Below are 27,079 nucleotides of genomic sequence, written 5' to 3' on the forward strand. Positions count from 1 at the left end.
AAAAGGGAGATATCAGATTCTTCTTTGTGATGCGAGGTTACAGTGAAAATGTTGCTAATAAAGGAAACCATTGAAGATAATTGGTTTCATCATCATGTGTTTGCCAGTGGGTGTTCATCCTTACTTTTCTTTCTGGCGCTTCCCTTTCTTATCACTACTCTGCCTCCTGCGACCGTTGTCCAGCTATTTATTGCCTCTGTCACCTGATCAGTTTGTTTGCAGCCAATCACAACCTATTTGGTTGCTAGGCTACCTGCATCATCTGTGTAAAATGACTCAGATTAAACCCCTAGAGCTGTTTATTATATTACCAGTCCCCACAGCTAAACAGCTCTGTGTAGTGCTGTTTTTGAAGCCACTACATATCCATGAACCACTTGTTGATCCAGATAAAGTGTATTTACCCTTCATCCAAAGCGTGGTCTCAAGAGAACTTTAATCAATGGTCAAAATAGAGATGGATTTACATAGGACAAATTGTTCCTGAAGATCACAGATGCAAAGAGAGAGGGCATCCTTCTAAGAACTCAAATAAGAGAGGTCACCCCGAAAATCATATCACTGGTTATATGGTTGTATAGAGAGATTCTATATACCTCAATGATATTTTCGGTGGACACCTGTATATTTTAGCCATTATAATAAAAACAAAACAGTAAAACAGCAATATTTATGCCAAATTTTATTGAACAGCTGGCCTTGGCATCCTTTCACAAGTCATTTTTACCATCATATGCAGAAGATACATATCCCTATAAAGTACAGTCAGTATATGTGTTTCTAGGAATAGTTATTAAACAGAGGCTGGGAATTCATCTGAAGTAGGAAAGATTCATCGGCTGAGCCAGAATATCAGCTTGCAGTGTGATTAGTAGATCATAATACTCCGAATCCTGCAACAAGAAGGAGGGAAGTAGCAGTTAAAGGAATTTACAATGTAGGACTACCTAGAGAGGGTCTCTAAAGAGCACATCTTGTTCTCAGGCTTTGTAATATATACTCATCAATTTGGTCATTCATGAACAAAGAACGATATTCAACCCTCCCTCCCCAATCAACCCCTTTTCAGATGCTTCTTCACACTCAAAAAAGAAGTCAATTCCACCATTTTTTGAGGTAGTCCGTTTTAATACTGCAGCAAATGCGATTTAACTTTATTCTATAGGTCAGTATAATTAAAACGATACCAAATTTAGATTATATTTTTTGCTGTACGCGATGTGATCATATCCTGAGGTACTTACCAATTGGTCAGTGTTTCTTTCTGATGTCTCGGTGATCATTTGGACGTAGGCTATGAGTAAGGCCTGTATTGGCCTGAAGTACTAGAAGCAGCTGACATGTTGGATGTTATGGGAACTAATTAACTGCCTATGGATGCCGGATGCACGTTTTTCTTCTAATACTACTCTGGTGTTAATGAAATCCCATGTAAAAGAATTTTACTGCAGTAGTATGAAAAATGGGCCCAAAGTTTATATTTTTTGTGAATAGACACATCATTCACTTTTCAGAATTGGAGATGGAGTAGAGGTGTGGTACATGGAGAGCACCAAATCCTGCTTGTCTATTACTCTGCTCACACCTTCCGCAGTACTTCTGGTCATACTGTCACCATCCATAGGAGAAGCCAAAAGTACAGGGTTAGCCAAATTACATTTCACAAAAGAGGCCTCTGGAAGGCGTCCTGAGACAATTTTCGGACAACGGCCACTTCGGACATCGTGCTTGCCATTATGGGGAAAAAAAAAAAGGGGCACCAATAGAAGGTGCTGTAGCTATGCATATCCCACTACAAGTGTTAAATGATCCCCCTTGGTTTCCAACAACGCTCTGCATGCTCAAAATGAGGTTTTCCACTGCTGAATGTAGAGAGTCAGCTTTAATTGCCATAGTATACTGCCGAATACGGTCCTTCAGATTTGGGACTGATGCAGGTCTGTCACGGTAGATCTGGTCAGCTACTGTACCAGTTGGCGAATTTATTTTTTTCACAAATGGCGAGGGCACCGTCTGAAGTGGCTGTTGTCTGAATTTTATCTCATTTGTAGCAGTTGGAACACCCTCCATAGGGCTCTGAATTAAGGGAAATTCCATTTCGCTAACCCGGCAAGTTCTCAGTGCCAGCCTCACATATATGTATACTCTATACTGTGATGGTTTGCACATATGGAAAGCTCATATCCACATTTGTGTATTTTATGTACTTACCCGATCCCCTTGTTGATCATGTCAAATGCTTCATTGATTTGATCCAGTTTTAGCCTACTGCTAACCAAATGGTCCAGAGTGAATTTTTTGCACATATAATCTTGCACCAATTTTGTGGTACCGGCACTTTTATAGCCTAGGCAAAAAAATAAAAATTTATAAATATAGGTTTTATCCATATTTTCTAGAATGAGGAACAGTAAAATATCAGATTTACACTGTCAATTGCTGAAGTCAGAGGGAAATAAAGTCAGAGAAAAAAAAAAAAAAGGTACACAGGGATGCAGAAATTACACTATTAAAGTAGCGGAGGCCATTGTGATAATGAACTGAGAAGCTGTGCTTCTGCGTGTGCAACCATGCTAGGGAGAGGCTGGGAGCCAGAGCATGCAGGACCCCACAGGGAGCATGAAAACAGGGGGATTCCCTCCCCGATATTTCTTAGATCCAGAGAAGATTGGGCATGCTAAAGGTTTGCTGTGCACATAAGGAGAAAGTAGAGTACAATGAGTCATAGCGAGCCAAAAGGTGAAGAGGATGCTCCAGTGCGTTGGAGATAAGTGAAGAGCTTCCTCCGGTGGATAACTTGGCAAACTGCGGATTAATTTATACCCAGGTTTTCAGTGGTTTTTGTTGTCTTTTAAAAACTCTTCTGAAAAAGGTGTTTGCATCAAAAGATCATTCACACTCCCCAATCTTTGAGAACAGATTTTTTTATGAACCAAACTCTGGTAGGTTTCACAGATGCTTTGCCTGTTAAAACCCTTCAAATCTTGTTGCCTCATCAGAGACCCCTTTAGCATCCTTTACATGGGGGCGGGATAAGACGCACTGCAAGCCAATAAATTCTGCATTAAAACCTGTAGTTAGACCTGTGGATTTTGGTGTGGAATTCTGCAGCATCTCACATGCGCCTTTTTACCGTAGCGTTTTGAACGGCGTGGTATAATGCTCCATTTCTTTCAATGGGGCCTCGCAGACATGCACTTGCTTAGAAAACACCATGCTTTTGAGCACTGTCTGCTTTATTTTACTGCACCTTATCACAATGATGGAGTGCACCAAATCCTGCTGTCACCGGCAGGAACCTGCGTCCGAAAAAAGTAAAATCATGGCAGAATGAAACAATCAAAATCGTGGTGTTTTGCCGGCCGCATGTGCGAGAGGGCCAATACATCCTGTGTGAAAGATCATTTACTCATTAAGCTTTTAGAGACATGCGAGACGATTAACAGAGGGGCACTGTTGCCCTCTGCACTCTGGATATTTACTCTATTACTGAGCACATTAACTATGGGTTAATTCACACTTTGCTGTCCTTTTCCATTGTTCATTTCTAGGAGTCAAACAATGACAAAAGTGAAAGTTCAGGTTCAGCATGTGCCAGATCCAGAACAGCACCAAATGAGTGCTGTCCAGCTGCCATTATGCATTCCAGCATGTTCCTGGACAAACTAGTGCTGTGTTCAGTGCTAATGGTCCTGGATTTTCACAGGAAACTGATGGAGGCTCTGAACAGAACGTCTGATGCAGATGTGAACAAAGTCTGGTGGTAGTTGGACACTCATGCGGCAATCTGCTCCATTTTCATTTTCTTTTGCACGGCCTGAGAATTGGCTTATGGGGATAAACTATTACTAATACAGTCATTTACCTTCAGTAGGATGTGTGTACCTCTCCCTGCTCTCATGGGGAGATTTACTACTAAGCAAGGAGCACCTTTATGTTTGCATTGGTGAGCCAATCATCTGACGAATGAGAGCTTGCTCATTAGTCAGCTGACTGTTCTCCATAGAAATCTGGTCATGTAGAGTGATGAAGAAGAAAAATTGGGTCCTGTTATCAGCCTGCGTAAAAAGACCATCAGTTTGTAGTTAGATTGTGTCATGGAACATACATTTTATTAGCATTAGATTCAGAAATTCAGGTAATTGCAAAGGGTTAATTTGCTTTTTCTTGCAACTACGTGGATGGCTTTTCAGTTAGCCATGGCTTCCCCTAGCAAAAAAACAAAACAAACAAACAAAAAAAAAAACAACAAAGAACAGCGGATTGCTGCAGCAGCTTCTATATGAAAGATGTTGTCTATGACAAGACAACCCCTTTATCCAAGAAACACAACCAAATATCTGAAATGTTCTTGTCAACATGACATTGATTTTTCCTTTTTTGCAAATCCCCTACCTCCATATACAGATCCTTTCAGTGTGCGCCCGGTGAGAAGCAAACCTGGATGCAAAGGAAGGGTGTCCTGTGGTGATGCCACACCCAGCAATACAGCAACACCATTGCAAGGGTATGTACTTTGAAGAGCAGTCATCTAAAAAAGGAGTTAGAATGCGTTATTAGGTTTGTAAGACAGGTGTAAGAATATATTTGACCTTAAAGAAATGTTCACTTTTATGGAGTTACGACTATCGGACTGTTTGGGTAAGAACATAAGGAGAGGGACTAGCGGGGGGCGTGGCCTAGATGCAGACCCGAGCAGAAGTGTCTCCTTGAGCTCTGCTCGTACCTGGTATTTTAGCAACTTTAAAAAGCATTTCCAGCGCAGATAACTTGCCAAAACTACTGTTAAAGATCCCTACAGCAGGAAAAAAAAAAAAAAAAAGCAAAACTTGGATACCGAAGAGGGGGACCGGGAGGAATAGAGATCTCCGTCACCCAGTACAACCAGGAGAGGTGAAAACAGCTGGAGCCACATCGGAGGACTCACCCGTCTTCAGAGGTAATCCCTGCAACGGAGGAGAGGGATCAGAGTTCCAGAGCAACCTCCGCTGGGTCTCCCGGTGAGTTGCTATAATTAGAAGCCTCCTGAAGCGCGGGAACGGGGCGCCATTTTAGCCTCCAGGGCCGTGGCTGAGTGCTGTGTGCAGAGAGAAGTGAGTGTGACAGCTCCAGACCGCACACTCTCCCCGAGCCTCCCGACACAAGTAAGCTCAAGACAGCTGTCTGCACATTCTAAGAGGCTGGGAACAAGAAAACTCGCTGCCCACATCAAGCAGCAGGCTGAAAACAGAGAGAATAGCTCTGCGGCACCTGAGTACCAGCAGCAGGGCTCCCGAAGATTGTGTTTTCCCTACACTAAAGCTTGCTGATTAAGCTCCCCTGACAGTGTATGAGCTGAAACCAGCTGTATACCAGGACACACACTGCTTTACTTTCACTATAAATGAGGTTAGCAAAAAACACTTTGGAGGGAGTGTGGACGGAAAGTGAACCAAGACAGTTACACAACACGGAGCTCTGATTGCTTCCAGCCTACAGTGACTAAAAGCGATCCTAGCCACTTCAACACCCAAAAGCAGACCGGTGGTCTTCTAAAGGAGAATGCCTAAAAGAAGGAAGACCAAAACGCCGCTGAATAAAGTTTCAGACTTTTTCACCACCCGCGGTCCGAGGAGACAAGGTCCGCTGAGCAAAGGGAGCTCCCCCTCGCCTACAAGCCTCGGAGAGGATGCGGGGGTCTCTCCTTCTCGGCCGCCTGGCATGAGAAACCAAGTTGCTGCTCAAGAGCTGCAAGGAGAGGAGACACCGAAGACCATGTCCAGGCGCAGGGTGAGTGTTCCCTCTGGGGAAAGTGTTAATTCTGTTCCATATGGCCACAAAATGGCGCCGGCGGGCTCTGCGCCATCATCTGCCCTCTCCACTCCCTTATCAAGCCCAGAAAAACAGCACCCCCGACTCTCCCCACATACCAACCTACATCAAGGTGACCCCACATCTGAGTCTGATCCCATCATAAGTGTCCCATCTTCCAATATGCCTGCTACGGAAGATTTTATAAAACAAATGATCCTAGCCTTAAGGGGATCCTTGCAAAAGGACATTAAGTCTCTGTCAAATACCCTAAACACCTCTATACAAGATCTGGAAGAGAGGACCGACCATATTGAAACTAAAATGGGAGAAGTTACTGTATCTCATAATAAGCTAATAGATGCACACTACTCCCTGGAGGAGGAAGTAGAAGACATGAGGAAAAAAACTCACAGATCTGGAAGATAGGAGTAGGAGATGTAACGTCAAGTTCAGAGGCATCCCAGAGAGTGTCCCACAGCATGGTTTAAAAAGCTTCCTCACTAAGCTAATCAAAAGCATCCTTCCAGATGCCTCAGAATTAGATTGCACAATTGATAGAGCGCACAGATTGCTAAAGCCGAACTTTCTACCAGACTCGGTTCCAAGGGATGTAATCGCCAAATTTAATTTTTTGCACATAAAAGACGCCCTGATGACAGCTTCAAGAAAGCAGGGTACTCTACCATCTCCATTTGCAAACATAAGCCTTTTTACCGATTTGTCGCAGAATACAATCCAAGCAAGAAAGGCTTTCTCTTTAATCACCTCATCCCTGAGAGCTGCAAAAATACCCTACAAATGGGGCTTCCCTGCTAAAATAATAGTGCATAAGGATAATGCAGTGCATGCCCTAAACTCTCCAGAAGATGGCGCCAACGTCCTCTCAAAATGGAACATCCTACTCCCAGAGGAACCGCAATCTAGTAAGCCTCAGAGACCTCTGAAACCCTCCCATCGCCGCACGCTCCCTTCTACTCCTCCGTGAAATCAGCTTAAGCATTCCAAGTGTTCTTACTCACATGACGCTGGACACTCTACGCTGACCTTCAATACCAGGCTGATGGTCTGTAAGCTGAACTTTTCCCCCCCACAACAGGATTCAGGTTTTTACACCTGCTTTTATCCAAAGTTTTACTTGTTTAGTTTTACAGGTTACTGCCTTTTCTTTAGAGGGCTCATCTTGATGCTTCCAAGCAATAAGATTGATTATCTTAAATCTGCCCTCCTAAATAGCATGAATAACGCAATTCATATATTATTCAATGTTAACAGGCATATTACTGTTTCCGCCTGTACTTTTGTTTTAAGTTCATATGTATGATATGCTGCTAATGTGTTCCAAATAGATATGCTCACAACTTACTTTTACAATGCATATAAAAGTTTGCTCCCAGAACGTTAGGGGATTAAACTCCCCTTTCAAACGCTCAATGGTCTGGAAGGATGCTAAAGCGTCCAATATAGACATTTTGTGTTTGCAAGAAATGCACTTCGCCCAGCAGTCTTGCCTTAAATTTTCAAATAAACAATACCCACATGTTTTCTTCTCAAATGCCCACAAAAAACATGCTGGAGTACTGGTCGCCCTGAGAGAGAGTCTTCAATTTTCTCTTAATAAACAAATTTCAGATGTCAAGGGCAGATACCTGATATTGCAAGGCACTATAAATAATTCGCTGATCACCCTGGTGAACATTTATGCACCTAATAAATCCCAAATCTCTTTCCTGAACAAAGTAATAAAGAAGATCAAAAAAGTCCTCACAGGAAAATTGATCTTATGTGGCGACTTCAACATAATAGTAGACAGGGAAATAGACTCCACAGCATCCACCAGGAGCATGTCGGTCCTCCACCCTTGGTTACACAGAGAGGGTTTATATGACACATTTAGATGTCTTAATTCCTCTTCAAAGGAATTCACTTTTTTCTCTCCAAGGCACAAAACATATTCAAGGATAGACATGTTCTTAGTAGACAGAGAGACTCTCACTTCAATTACTGATTCCACGATTGGAGTATCCACTTGGTCGGACCATGCGCCGATATATATGGAATTGAACATGGGCACCCGTTGCACCTTATCAAAAATTTGGCGCAACGACACTAATTTGTATAATATCCCTGAGAACCAAAAAATCATCAATAAAGCTTTAGAGGAATGCTTCTCTCTTAACTCCACCCCTGATATAAGCAACGCCACATTGTGGAACGCCCACAAGGCAGTTATAAGAGGGGTACTAATAAAACTCAAAATTCAGCAAAATAAAAACAAACGAGAAAAGATAGACCTCTTATTAGAAAAAATAAAGAAGCTGGAATCACTCCATCAAGAATCTTCACAAAACAAACTCCTAACGGAGCTATCTTCCTTGAGGAGAGAATTTAAAAAAAACGCTACTAGACAACTATAATAGGGGTCTGATGTATTCCAAGGCAAATTTTTACTCTTATATGGACAAGCCTTCAAAATGGATGGCCAATCTTGTTAAAAAACAAAAACAAAATAAAACCAAAAATCCCATTCATCATCAATAACGCCCCCCAGGTAAAAATCTCCCACCCCGAGCAGATAGCTGAGCAATTTAAGGACTACTACAATAACCTGTACAATCTTAAAAAGATTGTCCCTGCACCTTTCAACCCACTCCGGAGTTAATAAATAAATTTCTAGACGGATTAGCTCTCCCCACTTTAGACACCCAAAAAGATATATTAAACAAACCAATTTCCAACGCAGAAGTCCTTAAGGCCATTCAAAATTTTAAAAACCACAAATCCCCTGGGCCTGACGGTCTTTCAAACGAGTACTATAAAAACTTCGCTCAACTGTTATCCCCACATCTAAATTTGCTATTTAACGAGGCGATGGACCAGGGTTCCATGCATGAAGAAATACTCCAGGCCACTATCGTCACCATACCCAAACCAGGCAAACCCCCTATAACACCAGCAAATTTCAGGCCCATTTCCCTCTTAAATTCTGACTTAAAAATATATGCTAAAATACTAGCCTATAGGCTTCTGGAGGTCCTGCCCATGGTCATACATAATGACCAAGTGGGTTTTACGAAAGGAAGAAGTGCCACCGATGGCACACGCAAGATCCAAATTTGATGGATCAAATCACCTCGAGTCGGACGCCTTCTCTCCTCCTTTCCCTGGATGCAGAAAAGGCGTTCGATAGAGTGCACTGGAGCTTCGCATTTGAAGTGCTCCGGAGATTTGGGGTGGGCGAGGGCTTCTTGCGGGCGGTCCAGGCTCTTTATACAAAACCCTTGGCCAAGGTTTTGGTTGACGGGTGTTGTCCTCATCTTTCTACATATCGAATGGTACCCGACAGGGATGTCCACTATCCCCATTGCTATTTGTCATGACAATAGAACCCCTCGCAGAAATGATCAGAACCTCTCCAGAGATTAGGGGTGTATCTATGGGCTTAAAGGGGTTGTCCCGCGCCAAAACGGTTTTTTCTTTTCTTCAATAGTCCCCCCGTTCGGAGCGAGACAAACCCGATGCAGGGATAAAAAATAAAAAAAAGGGTAGTACTTACCGAATCCCCGCGCTCCGGTCACTTCTTACTTACCTTGTGAAGATGGCCGCCGGGATCTTCACCCACGGTGGACCGCAGGTCTTCTGTGCGTTCCATTGCCGATTCCAGCCTCCTGATTGGCTGGAATCGGCACACGTGACGGGGCGGAGCTACGAGGAGCAGCTCTCCAGCACGAGCGCCCCATTCAACACAGAGAAGACCGGACTGCGCAAGCGCGTCTAATCGGTAGATTAGACGCTGCAAATTAGACGGCACCATGGAGACGGGGACGCTAGCAACGGAGCAGGTAAGTGAATAACTTCTGTATGGCTCATAATTAATGCACAATGTACATTACAAAGTGCATTAATATGGCCATACAGAAGTGTATACCCCCACTTTGTTTCGCGGGACAACCCCTTTAAGACAACATAAAATTGGTCTTTTTGCCGATGATATCATCGTTACCATGACAGACCCTTTGAGCTCTCTAAGGGGCGTGAAAAATTGCATTACTCAATACAGTAATGCCTCTCTGTACAAGCTAAACTCCGACAAATCCCAGATATTGGGTATCAATATTGATTCTGACTTAAAACTGGATATTCAGAGGGAGTTCCCTTTCCAATGGAAAACGGAGATACCGTATTTAGGTACCAAAATATGCCAAAACTTATCTAAAACAATTTCCGCAAACTTTGATCCCCTATATGCCTCCCTCCAAACAGAGATGGAAGAATTGGGTAAAAAGGAACCATCTTGGTTCGGCAGAATGGCACTTTATAAAATGTTATTACTCCCGAAAATCTTGTATCTCTTTCGTACATTGTCCTATCCAATTCCCCCGCCCACGATTCAAAAATTCCAGAAACAACTACTTAACTTTATTTGGTGTGACAAAAAACCAAGATTAGCGGCATCAATATTATCCCAAAATAAGAAACAGGGAGGCCTTGGTGTGCCCAACCTACTAACCTACTACAAGGCTTCTCTACTAAGCCAATCGGGTGTTTGGCTGAAATCCCAACTATCCCCATCTTGGTGCCATATAGAGAAAAAACAGGAATGGAGGCAAACACCTGGGCTCCCTAATCAAAGCCTCCATTCTTGGAGCCCTGACTCCAAAGATCTCACCACTAATATATTCCCAAGACATCTCTTTATTAATGTCAAATACCCTCCAATATTGGAACCAACTGGCACTTGGATGTAGGGCTGACTACAGAGGTCCTCCAGCTGAGCTTCCATTCGAAGTCCTCTCTTATTTTATTCGAGACCTAAACCTAAACAGGTGGTTATTAAGGGGAGTAAAATTTATCTCCTTTTCAAACAATCCAAAACAAATTCAGTATACCTGACTCAGAAGCTTTCTCGTATATAAAAATTCTCTCCTTTCTCAAACAGGCTGATATACACAATTTCTCCTTCCCGAAGGAATTGGAAGACATTTCTCAGATGGAAAAACTCCTATGCTTCCCAAATCAAAGTTTTTTACAGCACAATCACTCAAAACGCTAATAGATCAAAAAAGATCCACCTAGAGGGGGGCGTGGCCTGGATGCGAGTAGAGCTGGAAGCATAAGCCCGCGCTCCGCTCATTACCGGCCTTTTAAGCTACTTTAAAAGCTTTTCCAGCGGACCAAACTCACCTGAACTGTACCGGAGGCTTCCCTGGACATCATGCCGAAGAGGAAATCTGCTAAAGTCCCGGTACAGCGGGTCTCGGACTTCTTCTCCTCTCGTAGCGCGGGACGGACTGAGCCGGCAGTGCAGGGGAGTCCCCCGATGTCCGCTAGCTCCGCTGCTGCCGCCGGAGCTGAAGCTACTGCTGGCTCTCCCGACAGGAGAAACGAAGCGGTGACCGGCCCAGAGAGGATGCCCAAAGATCGGCAAAAGACTCCATCTCAGCGCAGGGTGAGTGAGCATAGTGATAGCTCCGCCATTAACGATCCTGATGCAAACAAAATGGCGTCGCAGCACACACACTCCCCACACAATATGTAATCTCCTAAGTCTGTCACACCATCAAACAGTCCTGAAAAACAGAGGCCCCGCATGTCCTCAACTAGTGACACTCTCAACCAACCTCTACAAATAGAAGATGACCCTATAATTGATCTCCCTTCCTCAAATCTCCCCGCATCGGAAGATTTTATAAAAAGTATGATCCTGGCCTTGCGCGGCTCGCTACAGAGAGATATTAAATCTTTGTCCAATACATTCAATGTATCTGTGCGAGAGCTGGAGCAGCGCACGGACCAGGTTGAAAATAAAGTAGGAGAAATAGCGTCATCCCACAATAGTCTCATTGACGCACATTATTCGCTGGAAGAGGAAGTGGAGTTCCTTAAAATTAAAGTGACAGATTTGGAAGATAGAAGTAGAAGAAATAATGTGAAATTTAGAGGTATTCCCGAAAGTATACTACAAGGCGACCTCGGAAAATACCTCATTAAATTAATAAAACATCTTCTTCCGGACGCCACTGACAACGACTGTACCATAGACAGAGCCCACAGGCTAGCTAAACCAAACTTCCTCCCAGAAACTACTCCCAGAGATGTAATTGCTAGAATTCATTTTTTTCATACAAAAGAAGCACTTATGTCGGCCGCCAGAGCCTCAGGCTCTCTAAAACCGCCGTACAACAATATCCATCTCTATACGGACCTATCCCAGTCCACAATTCAGGCTAGAAAAGCTTTCTCCCAGATAACCCTTGCTCTTCGGAATGCTAAGATACCATACAAATGGGGCTTCCCTGTCAAACTGATAGTCCGCAGAGACAATACGACTCGAATCATATCCTCTCCAGAGGAGGGAAGAAAATCCCTATCCAACTGGAATATCCCTTTGCCGGACATCCCACAAATGGCGAAGCCACAGAGACCGCAAGGAGCTCATGGTAGGCGTACTTTACCATCTACTCCTCCGTGAGAAATTTTCAATACGCTTACTTTAACTTCATTTTACCCGCTGGAATACTAATACCAGATTTACATGAAAAAAAAAAAAAGGCTGTTACTGATGTGCCGAACTTTTCCCCCCAAATGAACCAGGTTTTAATACCTGTCACACTGTTATGTTTACTTTGTTTTTGTTGGCGGATCTTCAATTACATGGCCGAGGAGTTTTCCCCTCGATCCTCTCCTTATAGGCAAAACTCCCTTACCTTCAGGAACAACACCTACAACCCTCTGCCTATGCACAAGAAAAGACCCGCCTGCAATGTTGTCTTCGAGCCTTCAACCAAGGAACAACTTTCGCGAACCCAGCCTCCCAAGATGGACAACCTCCTCTACAGGTTCGGTGGTCGCAGATCGTTATCTATATACTACAGAAGACACCGTTCGTTTGTTGTAAGTTTACAACCTGTTCTATCTATTGTTATTTATGCTGCCAAGGTAATCCCACATACATTGCATATATTTACCACGCAAAATGTCGATGAATGTTTGCTCACTTAATGCTGATGGTCTGAACTCCCCTTTTAAAAGGGCAATGGTTTGGAGGGACGCTAGGTCGGCAAACATTGATCTATTGTGCCTGCAAGAGACACATCTCACACATCTCTCTTCTGCTAGGTTCTCAAACAAGCTCTACCCAAATATTTTTTTTGCAAATGCTCCCAAAAAACATTCAGGCGTGCTGATAGCATTTAAAGAAACATTAAATTTCTCCCTTAAAGAACAAGTAGTGGACACTAAAGGTAGATATCTTATTTTAGTAGGTAAATTAAATGAAACACCAAATTACAATAGTTAATATCTATGCGCCCAACAGGGCACAAATATCTTTTCTAAATAAACTGATCAAAAAAATCAAAAAGATCCACGAAGGGAAATTAATCCTCTGTGGAGACTAACATTATCCCAAATAAAGACTTTGACTCTACAGCCAAAACAAGGACTGCTCCCACGCTCCAATCTTGGCTTCACAGGGAAGGGCTATATGACTCCTTTAGATGCTTGAACGCCTCCTCAAGAGAGTATACTTATTACTCCCCAAGACATAAGACCTTTTCGCGAATAGATCTTCTACTGGTGGATAGATGGACTCTTACTTCTGTTACCAACTCATCAATAGGAACCACCACATGGTCCGACCATTCCCCTATCTATTTAAAAATAAATGTTAGCGCTCCTTTCAACCCAGCCAGGATTTGGAGAAACGACACAAATCTATTCAACTCACACACCAACCAAACACTTATCAAAGACGCATTAAAAGAATATTTTACCATCAATTCCACCCCTGATATCAGTAATTTCACTTTGTGGAACGCCCATAAGGCAGTGATTCGAGGAATTTTAATAAAACTCAAAATTCAAGACCGAAAAAACAAACAAACAAAAATAGACTCTTTGCTAGAAAACCTAAAGAAATTAGAGAAGGCCCAACAGGAATCTCCGCAGACGAGATATCATTTAGAACTAACAGCGACGAGAAATGAACTAAGAAAAATCCTCCTAACCAAATACGCCAACAACCTCACCTTCTTGAAGGCAAACTTCTATTCTCATATCGATAAATCATCCAAATTAATGGCCAAACTAGCCAAGAAGAAACAAGTCAAAGCAAATATTCCATTCTTAGACTCTCCCACAGACCCTAACATAAAAATTACTCATCCCCAACAAATTGCAGATCAGTTTAAAACCTTCTATGCGAAATTATACAATTTAGCGAACGACCCAAACACCCTTCAACCCACCCCAGAGCTGATAGAGAAATTTCTAAAAAATATATCTCTCCCTTCCTTGGAACTAATAAACGAACCACTGAATAAACCAATAACTACCCCAGAAATAATTAGAGCCATCAACGGACTAAAAAATTACAAATCTCCTGGCCCAGATGGGCTATCCAACGAATATTATAAAAAGTTCTCTCTCTCCCTAGCACCATATCTAACAGCCATTTTCAATGACTCAATGAACCAGGGTAGGATGGCAGAGGAGATGTTACAAGCCACAATTGTTACTATTCCCAAGCCGGGGAAGTCCACTTCATCCCCATCAAATTATAGGCCCATATCTCTTCTGAATTCTGATGTCAAGATTTATTCCAAAATTTTAGCAACTAGACTACTGGAGCTCCTTCCCGAAGTCATCAATGATGATCAGGTGGGCTTCACAAAAGGGCAGAAATGCGGTGGATGGTGCGAGAAGAACTTAAAATCTAGTGGAACTATCAAACTCGAGTCGGACGCCTTCTCTCCTCCTTTCCCTGGATGCGGAGAAGGCGTTCGATAGAGTCCATTGGGGGTTTGCTTTTGCCGTCCTTCGCAAGTTCGGGGTAGGTGAAAATTTTCTTTGCGCGGTACAGGCCCTATATACGCGGCCCTCTGCGAGGGTCCTTGTGGATGGGGCTCTCTCCATGCCGTTCTTGATCACGAATGGTACTCGTCAGGGTTGTCCCCTTTCCCCCCTGATATTTACCATGATCATTGAACCACTGGCCGAAATGATCCGAACCTCATTGACAATCAGGGGGATACCAGTCGGCATGAGGCAGTACAAAATTGGCCTCTTTGCAGACGACATACTTATCACCCTGACTGACCCCCTAAATTCTCTTAGAGAGGTCAACAAATGTATTGCTAGCTTCAGCCAAGCTTCCTATTATAAACTTAATGTAAGCAAGTCCCAAATTATGGGCTTTAATGTAGATAAAAAACTAAAAGAAAATATACAAAAAGAATTCCCATTTCAATGGAAGTCCACAATCCCCTATCTAGGAATTAAACTTTGCAACACTATGTCGGAGGTCATACCACAAAATGCTGGTCCACTTTTTGCCCTACTCAGGGAGGAGCTGGGGGAGTTGAGCAGAAGAGAGATCTCGTGGTTTGGCAGAGTGGCTTTATATAAAATGCTCATTTTGCCGAAGATCTTGTACCTATTTCGCACAATATCCTACCCAATTCCCCAGAATATTATAGCAAACTTTCAGCGACAAATGCTGGACTTTATCTGGAGTTACAAAAGACCCAGATTGGCCGCTTCCATCCTATATCAACATAGAAGACAGGGAGGTCTGGGTGTGCCTAACCTCCAGGCTTACTACAATGCAACTATCCTAAGCCAATCAGCCATCTGGTTTAAAAGCTCGCAAATCCCATCATGGGGCCACATGGAAAAGCATAGAAATCAAAACCAACCTCTAAGTCTACTCATCAAAGCCTCAGTTATGGGCATTCTCAACACAGAAGGGCCTCCCTTCCTTCAACAAATTTTTCACCCTTGATGCTAACTACATTACACTGTTGGAATCTCTTAGCGTACAAATTTGAACAGTCTGCCAGAGCTCCCCCGGCTAACTTCCCTCTGGAAATTTTAAAATATTTTATCCACGACCTAAATCTGAGAGAGTGGAACAGATGTGGGATTACTCTTTTATCTGATCTCCTAGAGGAGAAAACACCTCGACTTTTCTCGAGTATTCAATCCAAGTTTAACCTGCCGGATAAGGAAGCCTTTTCCTACTTAAGAATCCTGTCGATCATCAACAGCCTACGTCCAGAAACATACTCTCTCCCAAACGATCTAGAGATTCTGTTTCATAAATGCACTCTCTCATCAAATTCCATGACAAGAATATTTTACGACATCATAGCAGGAAATATGAACAATTCCAAAAAAGTTCATCTACTAAATTGGGAGCGAGACTTCGGAAAAAAATTTGAAATCACGTACTGGCTGAAAGCCTTTGAAAGAGCAAACAAATCAACGATCTCAGCCGGTCTACTCCAGTCACACTATAAAGTGTTGTCAAGATGGTATTTCACCCCCGTCAAGCTAGCCAAATGTTTCCCAGCCATGAGCAAAGAGTGTTGGAGAAATTGCGGAGCAGAAGGCTCCCTATACCACATATTCTGGGGCTGCCCTTTGATCCAAAACTATTGGCGAGAAGTTTTTGACACCATTCGATTGGTCACTGGAGTTAGACCTACCAAATCACCACAACTAGCCCTTCTCCTTCTAGAATGTGACTCACTCCCAGCAGATGTGAGAATCTGGACATGCCACTTTCTTTTAACAGCTAAGAGCCTCATTGCAAGAAGATGGAAAATGACCTTTCCACCAACTCTGAAAGAATTACTAGATACCGTATCCGACCACCATTGCTTCGAGAAAATTTATGCTAAAAACAACAATTCTCTACCCAAATTCAACCGCATATGGGAACCTTGGCAGCAATTCAAGTTAAAACGTTAGTTATAGTTTTAATTTTACTTTACATACGGACTCAAAGAAATAACCTATTTACATTTAATAGTTGCGGCAAGAAATGGTAACTTTGATAATATTGTAATCTGCCAACTGACTCTCGTTGCTGCTATTGTCTAATGCATGCAATGCTTTACATATAGATCTGTCATTCTGTATATCACAAATTATTCTTTCACGTATGTATACTTTATAGAAAATGTTTAATAAAAAATATTTGAAAAAAAAAAAAAAGATCCACCTACTAAATTGGGAGCACACATTGAAAGAAAACATACCACTTCTAATGTGGTTGAAAGCCTTTGAATGGGCCAATAAAGCTACTCTGTCAGCCAACATTCTCCAAACCCATTACAAAGTAGTAACCAACTGGTATTATACTCCCTCAAAAATGGCACAATTTTTCCCGGCTTATTCTAATTTATGCTGGAGAGACTGCGGCCAAGTAGGCACTTTATATCACTTGTTTTGGGAATGCCCCCAAATCCATGAATACTGGAAGGAGGTATTCAATACCATTCAATATATAACTGGCATACTTTTGGAGTGTTTGCCTCAACTGGCACGCCTTCTCATTGACTGTCAAGTAATTCCGAAAAAGAAAAAAAGAGGGTGGATATGTCACTTTCTACTGACCGCCAAAAGTATTATAGCTAGAGATGAGCGAACACCAAAATGTTCGGGTGTTCGTTATCCGGAACGAACTTCCCGCGATGTCCGGGTGTTCGTTTCGAATAACGAACCCCATTGAAGTCAATGGGCGACCAGAGCATTTTTGTATTTCGCCGATGCTCGCTAAGGTTTTCATGTGTGAAAATCTGGGCAATTCAAGAAAGTGATGGGAATGACACAGTGACGGATAGGGCAGGCGAGGGGCTACATGGTGGGCTGCATCTCAAGTTCACAGGTCCCACTATTAAGCCACAATAGCGGCAAGAATGCCCCCCCCCCCCACTGTCAGCATAAAGATCGTTCTCCTCTGCCACAGCTGTAACAGCTGTAGCAGAGAAGAACGATGTTTGCCCATTGAATTCAATGGAGCGGCAATACAGCAGGTTCCACTGAATGCAATGGGCTGCCCGCGATCGCAGGATGAATGGTCGGAAAGGGGTTAAATATATAACCCCTTTCCTGCAATTCATCCAGAAATGTGTTACACTAAAAATATATACCGGCGTATAAGGCGACCGGGCGTATAAGACGACCCCCCAACTGTCACCTTATACGCCGGTAATACAGTGGAGCAAAGAATAAAAAGCATTACTTACGTTTTTAGATGATCTGCGGCGCTCCTGCAGGCTGTCACTCCCTCCTAATCCACGGCAGACAAGCTTTCTCTATGAAAGGCTTTAAATCCCTGCCTCCAGAAAGACACGTGCCTTCAGCCAATCACAGCCAATGACAATGATGTCATTGAATGGCTGTGATTGGCTGTGTTTCTGGAGGCGGGGATTTCAAGCCTTGAAATCCCCGCCTCCAGAAACACAGCCAATCACAGCCATTCAATGACATCATTGTCATTGGCTGTGATTGGCTGAAGGCACGTGTGCTTCTGGAGGCAGGGATTTAAAGCCTTTCATAGAGAAAGCTTGTCTGCCGTGGATTAGGAGGGAGTGACAGCCTGCAGGAGCGCCGCAGATCATCTAAAAACGTAAGTAATGATTTTTATTCTTTGCTCCACTGTATTACCGGCGTATAAGGTGACAGTTGGGGGGTCGTCTTATACGCCCGGTCGCCTTATACGCCGGTATATATTTTTAGTGTAACACATTTCTGGATGAATTGCAGGAAAGGGGTTATATATTTAACCCCTTTCCGACCATTCATCCTGCGATCGCCGGCAGCCCATTGCATTCAGTGGAACATGCTGTATTGCCGCTCCATTGAATTCAATGGGCAAACATCGTTCTTCTCTGCTACAGCTGTTACAGCTGTGCCAGAGAAGGATTTGTCTTCTATATGTTCTCAATGGGGTCAGCGCTGCTGCCGCTGGCCCCATTGAGCGCATATAGAATGCATCCATAGCGAACCGCGGGAGGGGCAGACTTTTATATCAGGCGGACACCTTATCTCCCCAGCCACTCACAGCAGGGGGGTGGTATAGGGCTTAAACGTTGCAGGGGGAAGTTGTAATGCCTTCCCTGTCTTTATATTGGCCAAAAAAAAGCGCTAACGTCTCAGGGAAGAAAGTTAAAGTAACCCGGACACCGCATGGTGTTCGTTACGGATAACGAACATACCGAACACCCTAATATTCGCACGAATATCAAGCTCGGAAGAACACGTTCGCTCATCTCTAATTATAGCTAAAAAGTGGAAGAGAGTCCCCCCACCCTCAATTGGTGACCTCTTGGGTGCAGTTTCAGACCACTATTGCTACGAAAAGATATATGCTAAAAATTCAACAACTGTATTTCTAAGTTTAATAGCACTTGGAACAATTGGCAGAAATTCGAACTGGAAAATAAGTTCTGACATGTTCAAAATGGTTTTGTTGAATTCTTTCTACTACTTACTGCTTAAATTCAAAGAGTAATCTACAACATTTAAAACCTATATCGCTACACTAATGTAAAGCTTGATATGTTTATCGTCATATTATGAAAACTCTAACAATGTATATATCTGCTACCTATATATGTAATGATGTGTATATGCTCTTGCTTCTTTATAAAATCTAATAAAAATTATTTGTTAAAAAAAAGAAAGGAGAGAGCAGAAGAGACACCATTGTGGGCATTTACTATAGGCCACCTGGACAAGTAGAAGATACAGAGGAACTCTTTCTACATCAGATAGCCAAGCTCTCAAAAAAAGAGTACGACAGTGATCAGGGTAGATTTTAACTATCAAGATATTTGTTGGAAATGTCTCAGGCAAAAGTAATGTAGCCAACAGTTTCTTATACGCTCTTAACTACTTCATCTTCCAAAAGGTTGGACCAAGATAGAAGAGAAAAACAAGGGGATCTGCTAATTCTCAATAGTGAGGAAATTGTTGAGGAATTATGGGTGGCTGAGACCTTAGGAGGCAGCAATCATGCCATCCTTGAATTTTGAATAACAAGGGGAAGAAGGACTTAAGACAGACTTCAAAAAGACTGGATTTCAGAAAGGCAGGATTTTAATAAAGTCAAAGATAGGTTAAGAAGGATTCAATGGTGGATGTTAAAGACATGTCCAAGAAAGATTGCAAAATGAGACTCTCAAAAGCACAATTGTTAACAATCCCTAAAAATGAGAAAGGATTGGAAGCATAAAAAAAAAAATATATATATATACACATAATATATAGCTCTATCTCAAATGAGAGAGAGAGGGGGGGGGGGGGGAATGTCTAAAGACTATAATGCAGTCTGCAGAAACTGTAGGGAAAGTGTCACAATGCTTAATTACTAGAGATGAGCGAGCGCACTCGTCCGAGCTTGATGCTCGTTTGAGTATTAGAGTACTCGAGATGCTTGTTACTCGAGGCGAGCACCACGCGATGTTCGAGTCAATTCCATTTCCTTCCCTGAAAGTTTTGCGCCATTTTCTGGCCAATAGAAACGCAGGGAAGGCATTGCAACTTCCTCCTGTGACATTCCAGCCCTATCCCACTCCCCTGCAGTGAGTGGCTGGCGAGATTAAGTGACCCCCGAGTATTTAAACTGGGGCTGCCCACGGCTCGCCACAGTCACACACTGGGAGAGATCAGGGACAGTGCTGGTGCTGCTATAGGGAAAGTGTTAGTGTAGGATCCTGTCTTCAAGAACCTCAACGGTCCTTCTTAGGGCCACATCTGACCATTTCTTCATGTTTATTACTGTCTTTGGGTTCCTTCGGCTTGCCTATGCTGTGGGTGCACAAAGACTTCCCATAGCGGTGATTTACCTGTCCGGCACAAAGTCACTGACTGACTTGGGTAGGGTGCATAGTGCAGATGGCTTTCCCCTTGCACTGTCGATAGAGCTACCCAACACCTAGACAGAATGAATACTGTGTGGGCACATGGACTGCCCATTGCTATGTCAGTCGCAGCACCTTGGGTCTCAAGGTATTTGCTGGGACCGAGCCTGGCCAAGGGCCCGCTCACATCCTTTCAACACAGGCTACAGCAGGTCCTGGTCATGGTTTCTTGGCCTTGTAAGGCCACCTCCTCCTCCTGCTTGGGGTCAGGTGATCAGCAATGTGCATCATGTATTTTCTCTTGCGTTACCACAGTTATCTGAGAAACTTGTTTGGGCCAAAGGAGAGGAGCGTAACTGCAGAAATGTTACTGGGGGCTGTCTATACTGCTGCTGCACAAATGTTACTGGGGGCTGTCTATACCTCAACTGCAGAAATGTTACTGGGGGCTGTCTATACTGCTGCTACACAAATGTTACTGGGGTCTGCCTATACTGTTGCTACAGAAATGTTACTGGGGTCGCCCTAGACTTCTGCAACATAACTGTTACTGGGGTCAGCTTATACCTTTGCTACAGGAATATTACAGGGGTCTGTGCATACTATGGGTGCACTAAGTTTTTCCATCACGGTGTTCTACCTATCTGCCCCCCCCCCCCCAAAAAAAACAAACAAACAAAACTGACTGACTAGGGCATGGAGTGTGGGCCGAAGCCATCATATATTTTCTCTCACGTTACCACAGCTATCCGGGGCACTGCAATGGGATTTCTTTATATACCTTCTCTGGGTTCCTGGGACCCACCCATGCTGTGGGTGCACACAGACTTCTCATAGCGGAGTTGTACCTGCCTGGCACTTAAAAAAAAAAAACCCAGACTGACTAGGGCATGGAGTGTGGGCTGACGCCAACATGCATTTTCTCTCATGGTACCACAGCTATCCGGGGCACTGCATTGGGACAAACAAGAGGAGGGATACAGCGCTAATGAGACGTTCACAGCTATGCTAGCATCGGAGTCCGCTCTATGCCCGCGATTTCTGAGGGTTTGTGCAGAGGCCTATGTCCTGGGCGCAGTGAAAATCTGCCATGTTTGGGCACTCTAATTTCTTTATGTGTACTGTCTTTAAGTACCTTGGGCCCACCCATGCTGTGGGTGCACACAGACTTCCCATAGAGGTGTTTTACCTGTCTGTCCTCAAAAGACTGACAGACTCCGGTAGGGTGCAGAGTGCAGATGGTTTACCCCTTGCGTTGTCGATGAGGTATCTGACACCCAAACAGAATAAGTAGTGTGTGGACACATAGATTCCCCATTGCTATGTCACTCGCAGCACCTTGGGCCACACAAGGTGTTTGCTGGGACTGAGCCTGGCCAAGGGCCCGCTCACATCCTTTCAGCACAGGCTACAGCGGGTCCTGGTCATGGTTTCAGGGCCTTGTGAGGCCACCTCCTCCTCCTCCTGCTTGGGGTCAGGGGGTCAGCATTGCACATCATGTATTTTCTCTTGTGTTACCACAGTTATCTGAGAAACTCGTTTGGGCCAAAGGAGAGGAGCATAACTGCATTAATGAGACCTTCACAGGTGTACTAGCATCGAAGTCCGCTTCCTGAAGCTGTTGGCCGAGGCCTATGTCCCGGGGGAACTGCAATGGTGCCAGGTTGGGCCTGTGGAACTTTTTCCTGGCTAATCCAGTCTTTGGAGCGGTGAAAGAAAATGTAAGTGATTTAATGAGACCCTCACAGGTGTACTAGCATTGAAGTCCACGTCATGCCTATGATTGCTGAAGCTGTAGCCCGAGGCCTATGTCGTCGGCGCAGTGCAATTCTGCCATGTTTGGCCACTAGGATTTCTTTATTGTTCAGGTCTTGGGTTAAGTTGGACCCACCTATGCTGTTGGTGCACACTGACTTCACATCGCGGTGTTTGATCTGTCTGGCACAAAGACACTGACTGAATTCGGTAGGCGGCAGAGTGCAGATGGCTTTCCCCTTGTGGTGTCGATTGAGCTATCTGACACCTAGACAGAATGAATACTGTGTGGGCACATGGATTCCCCATAGCTATGTAACTCATGTCCACGTTTGCAGCTCCTGACGGAGGTTGGCACTTTATTGGAATGAAGATCAAATGTCAATTTCTCATCGATTCTCTACAGCATTGTGGGCTATCGCCCCGCCACTTTTAAAGAGCGTCGCTACCTGGCCCTGCCAACCCTCTGCAGTGTGTGCCTCCGGTTCCTCCTCATGGCAGATGCACTTATAAATAGACATGAGGGTGGTGTGGCTATGCAGCCAGCATGTGGCATGAGGGCAGCTGAAGGCTGCGCAGGGACACTTTTGTGTGCGCTGCGGACGCAGGGTCGTGCGGGGGGGGTTGGGCAGAATGTAACCCAGGAGAAGAGGCAGCAGTGTGTCCCACAGGAAGTGCTTGTGCTTGGTTGGAGGAAGTGTGGTGCTTAGCTAAGGTGTGCCTTGCTAATGAGGGTTTGTCCAAAGTAAGAATTGTTGGGGGGGGGGGGGGGGGGGGGGGAGGCTCACTCTTGCCACTATTGTGGCTTAAAGGGGTTGTCCCGAGAAAGCAAGTGTGGGTAAGCACTTCTGTATGGCCATATTAATGCACTTTGTAATATACATCGTGCATTAAATATGAGCCATACAGAAGTTATTCACTTACCTGCTCCGTTGCTGGCGTCCCCGTCTCCATGGTGCCGTGTAATTTCAGCGTCTAATCTCCCGATTAGACGCGCTTGCGCAGAAGGGTCTTCTCCCTTCTCTTGGGTCTCGGCACGAGCGGCGTTCTGGCTCCGCCCCCTTCTACGCATCATCGCGTAGCTCCGCCCCGTCACGTGTGCCGATCCCAGCCAATCAGGAGGCTGGAATCGGCAATGGACCGCACAGAGCCCACGGTGCACCATGGGAGAAGACCCGCGGTGCATCGTGGGTGAAGATCCCGGCGGCCATCTTGGTAAGGTAAGTAAGAAGTCGCCGCAGAGCGGGGATTCGGGTAAGTACTAAACTTTTTTTTTTTTTAACCCATCCCTTGTGTTTGTCTCGCGCCGAACGGGGGGGCCTATTAAAAAAAAAAAAAAGCCGTTTCGGCGCAGGACAACCCCTTTAATAGTGGGGCCTGGGAACCTGAGTTGCAGCCCAGCATGTTGACCCTCGCCTGCCCTATCCGTATCTGTCATTTCCATCACTTTCGTACGTTTTAAAGATTTGCACAAATGAAAACCTTAGAGAGCATCGGCGATATACAAAAATGCTCGAGTCGCCCATTGTCTTCAATGGGGTTCGTTATTTGAAACAAACCCTCGAGCATCGCGGAAACTTCGACTCGAGCAACGGGCACCCGAGCATTTTGGTGCTCGCTCATCTCTATTAATTACTTATTAGCTGTAGCTTTCTAAGAGGCCAAATGCAATAACAAGGATTTTAGGGATATGTCAAAAGCAAAAGGAAGAGTCAAGAGATTCTATAAGAGTTTACAGGATGAAAATGGTGAATGTTAAAAATGAAGGATGAACTTATTTTGTATCAGTTTTCTATCAGAAAGTACATGCATCAGCGATACTGCAGTGTGAGTGTGTGTGTAGACAGAATGCAGGCCATCTATAAACAGATGGTGAGGGAACACTTTGCTAACTTAAATGAATTCAAGTCTCAAGGTTCAGATGAATTACATCCTAGATTACTGAAGGAAGCAGCAGATTTAATTGCTGAACCACTCACTGTAATCATTGAAAGTTCCTGCAGAAGGGCAACCATCCATTTAAAATAAGAAATAACAAAATGGAGCAAGTTCGAAGAGTTAGCAAGGTTTTGAGTGGTCTGCACATGATGTCGTATGAGTAACGGTTAAGCTTGCAAAAAAAGAAAGCTGAGAGGAGACCTAATAGCGGTCTACAAATATCTGAAGGGGCTGTCACAGTGCAGAGGGATCAGCCCTATTCTTATTTGTACACGGAAAGGCTGCAAACAATGAGAGGAGACACAGATTAGATATTAGAAAGCGCTTTTTGACAGTGAGGGTGATCACTGAGTGGCACTGGAAGTGGCGAGTTCTCCTTTAATTAAGTCTTTAAACAGACATCGGACAGACTTGTCTGCGATGATTTAGTGATCCTGCATTAAGCAGGGGATTGGATCCAATGACTCTAGAGGTCACTTCCAAACTCTAAGATTTCACAAATAGGATAGATTTCACAACTATTTCACACCACATGACATTTTCCTCGTACCATCGTCGGAATACGTCCTGCACATTCAATGGCAAAATCCACTCCTCCATTAGTCATTTCACAAATGACCTCATGAATGGGTTTCTCATGATCCTTTGTGTTTACACACTCAGTGGCTCCCATTTCCATGGCTTTTGGAAACTTCTCCTTATGTGATCCCACTCCAATAATTTGTGAAGCTCCTGCATCTTTGCATCCTGCTATTGCTGAAAAACCAACTCCTCCCAAGCCAAACACAGCACAGCTTGAACCCTTTGTCACCTGAGAAGAGGGAAAGTATCAGATATCAGTAAATGATTAAAGTTTATTAGAAGTTACATTTATGAAAGGATATGAACTTGTGAATTCATAGATTCTGCTTACATCTATGACTTTAAAATGTCTTGCTCTGCATCTGAAGTTGCTGTTGCCCCCAATACCGTACAATATCGTGTATACAGCAGGGCCACGTGAAGGGAGGCTATATGATGGTTCAGAAGCCCTAGAAGGAGGAGGGGCTTTGGTGGGGAGGGGTGGAGTATCTACATGAAGACTATTGGACCCAAACATTCTCTCTAGGACAGATTGATGCCAAAAGCTTGTCCTTCACCATGTTACTCCAGTTTATGTAGTATATGAACCAAACTGGTGCATGAAAATTCTTACCTTAGCAGTGTTTATGGCCGCACCATATCCAGATCCAAATCCACAGCCTATAAGACAAGCTTCAACAGGGGCATTGGCATCCACTTTGGCAATGGAAATGTCAGACACAACAGTATATTCAGTAAATGTACTTGTGCTCATATGATGATGAATCAGTTTGCCTTTACAAGTAAACCTGCTTGTACCATCTTGCATGAGTCCGGCTAGTTCACCAGATCCCAAACTATTAGGCAAAAAAAAGAAAAAAATTAAATAAGATAAAATTGAATAGTTTGAAGAATTGATATTGAAAGGTGTTCTGCCTTCAGTAAATAAAGGCTCATTCACATTTGCTGCAGAGGTTTTCTTTGGAGAGTCTCTCACCAATTTCTCTTAAACCTGTGAACTAGCACAACATGCTGACCCATATAGAGTCAGTATGTGTATTAGAAATGAATGGATTACTTCAGGAGTCATCATGATGGCTCCATTTACATATGAAGATTGCCCTCTGACCTCAGTAGAGACAGGTAGAGCCCTTAAAGCATCCACCCTTCCACCATCTCCTCAGGGACTTTCAAATTATCACGGTGGATAATGTATATGGAACCAAAAAAAATTTTTATTCGGTCATATTTTACATTGGTAAAATAAATAAATAAATATTCTATAGGGGAGGAATTATGGGCCGTCGTGATGACTCCTGGAAAAAGAACTACCAGTAAGTAATACGTTCATTTCCCGGTCGTCATCCCGACGGCCCCATTTATATATGGAGTAATATCAAATGATAAGAATTTTAGAGCGGGACTACTGCCTGGAGGACCTTCTGTCCATATCCCAGGTCTTCGTCAAACTGCACATTAACCCTATAGTGCTTAATAAATGTGCGCAGACTGGACCAGGTAGCTTTTTCTGCCCACGAGGGGGGGGGGGGGGGGGGTTCTAGAGTGGGCTTTGATATTTTCCAGAGGGTCAAGACCCTGGGCTTTGTATGCCGGTGATCCATCTTGCAATGGTACTTTTAGACGCTGTCTTTCCTCTGCCCAGCCCCTGAAATTGGACAAAGAGGTTATTATTAGGGATGAGCGAACGTGTCCGTTACGGACACATCCGCACCCGGACACCGGCTTTGCCGAACACTGCAGTGTTCGCGCGTAAGTGTCCGGGTGCCGCCGGGGGGCGGGGAGATGCGCGGCGGCGCGGGCGGCAGTAGCGGGGAACAGGGGGGAGCCCTCTCTCTCTCCCTCTCCCCCCCACTCCCCGCCGCACCCCCCCGCGCTGCCACGGCGGCCCCCGAACTTTTTCGCCCGAACACTGAAGTGTTCGCAAAGTTCGGTGTTCGGGCGAAAAAGGGGCGGAGCCGAACGTGTTCGCTCATCTCTAGTTATTATGCTTCCGAAAGGATTGGGTAACCTCTAGATATGCTAAAACAGCCCTCCTGACATCTAGGCTATGGAATTCTCTGTCGTTACAGGGGTTCTGGCAGGAAGAGGGTAGGGCAATTGACTGTTCTGTGGAATGTAGACAACTTTTGGAAGAAAGGTGGGATCTAGGTTAAAGATGATTCTATCACCTTGCACCATCATATGTAGCTCCACACAACATAATGTCTGTAAATCCCCCACTATCCGTGCTGAGGTTATGGCAGCCAGGAGACAGGCTTTAAGCGTGAGCAACTTTATGGGAAGTTGGGAGAGGGGTTTAAAGGGTGGCTTACAAAGACTGTTAAGGACCAAGTTTAGGTCCCATGTAGGAAAGGTTTCCC

General features: G+C 44.2%; 1 protein-coding gene across 2 annotated transcripts in view; it reads right to left on the minus strand.

Moving 5' to 3' along the window:
• Window positions 1-667: 667 nt before the first annotated feature.
• LOC136572943 (NADP-dependent alcohol dehydrogenase-like) overlaps window positions 668-27,079 on the minus strand; it is a 55,146-nt gene continuing 28,734 nt past the window's right edge. Inside the window, exons 5-9 of one of the 2 annotated variants that reach the window (XM_066573985.1) lie at window positions 25,333-25,555; window positions 24,688-24,948; window positions 4,396-4,531; window positions 2,212-2,347; window positions 668-893 (exon numbers count right to left, since the gene is read on the minus strand). In XM_066573985.1, the coding sequence (XP_066430082.1) occupies window positions 869-893; window positions 2,212-2,347; window positions 4,396-4,531; window positions 24,688-24,948; window positions 25,333-25,555 (781 nt within the window). In that variant the 3' untranslated portion in view covers window positions 668-868. The remainder of the gene's footprint in view (window positions 894-2,211; window positions 2,348-4,395; window positions 4,532-24,687; window positions 24,949-25,332; window positions 25,556-27,079) is intronic. The other variant, XM_066573986.1, reaches the window with a different exon arrangement.

The sequence above is a fragment of the Eleutherodactylus coqui genome, chromosome 7 (genome assembly GCF_035609145.1).
Source record: "Eleutherodactylus coqui strain aEleCoq1 chromosome 7, aEleCoq1.hap1, whole genome shotgun sequence".
NCBI classification, from domain to species: domain Eukaryota; kingdom Metazoa; phylum Chordata; class Amphibia; order Anura; family Eleutherodactylidae; genus Eleutherodactylus; species Eleutherodactylus coqui.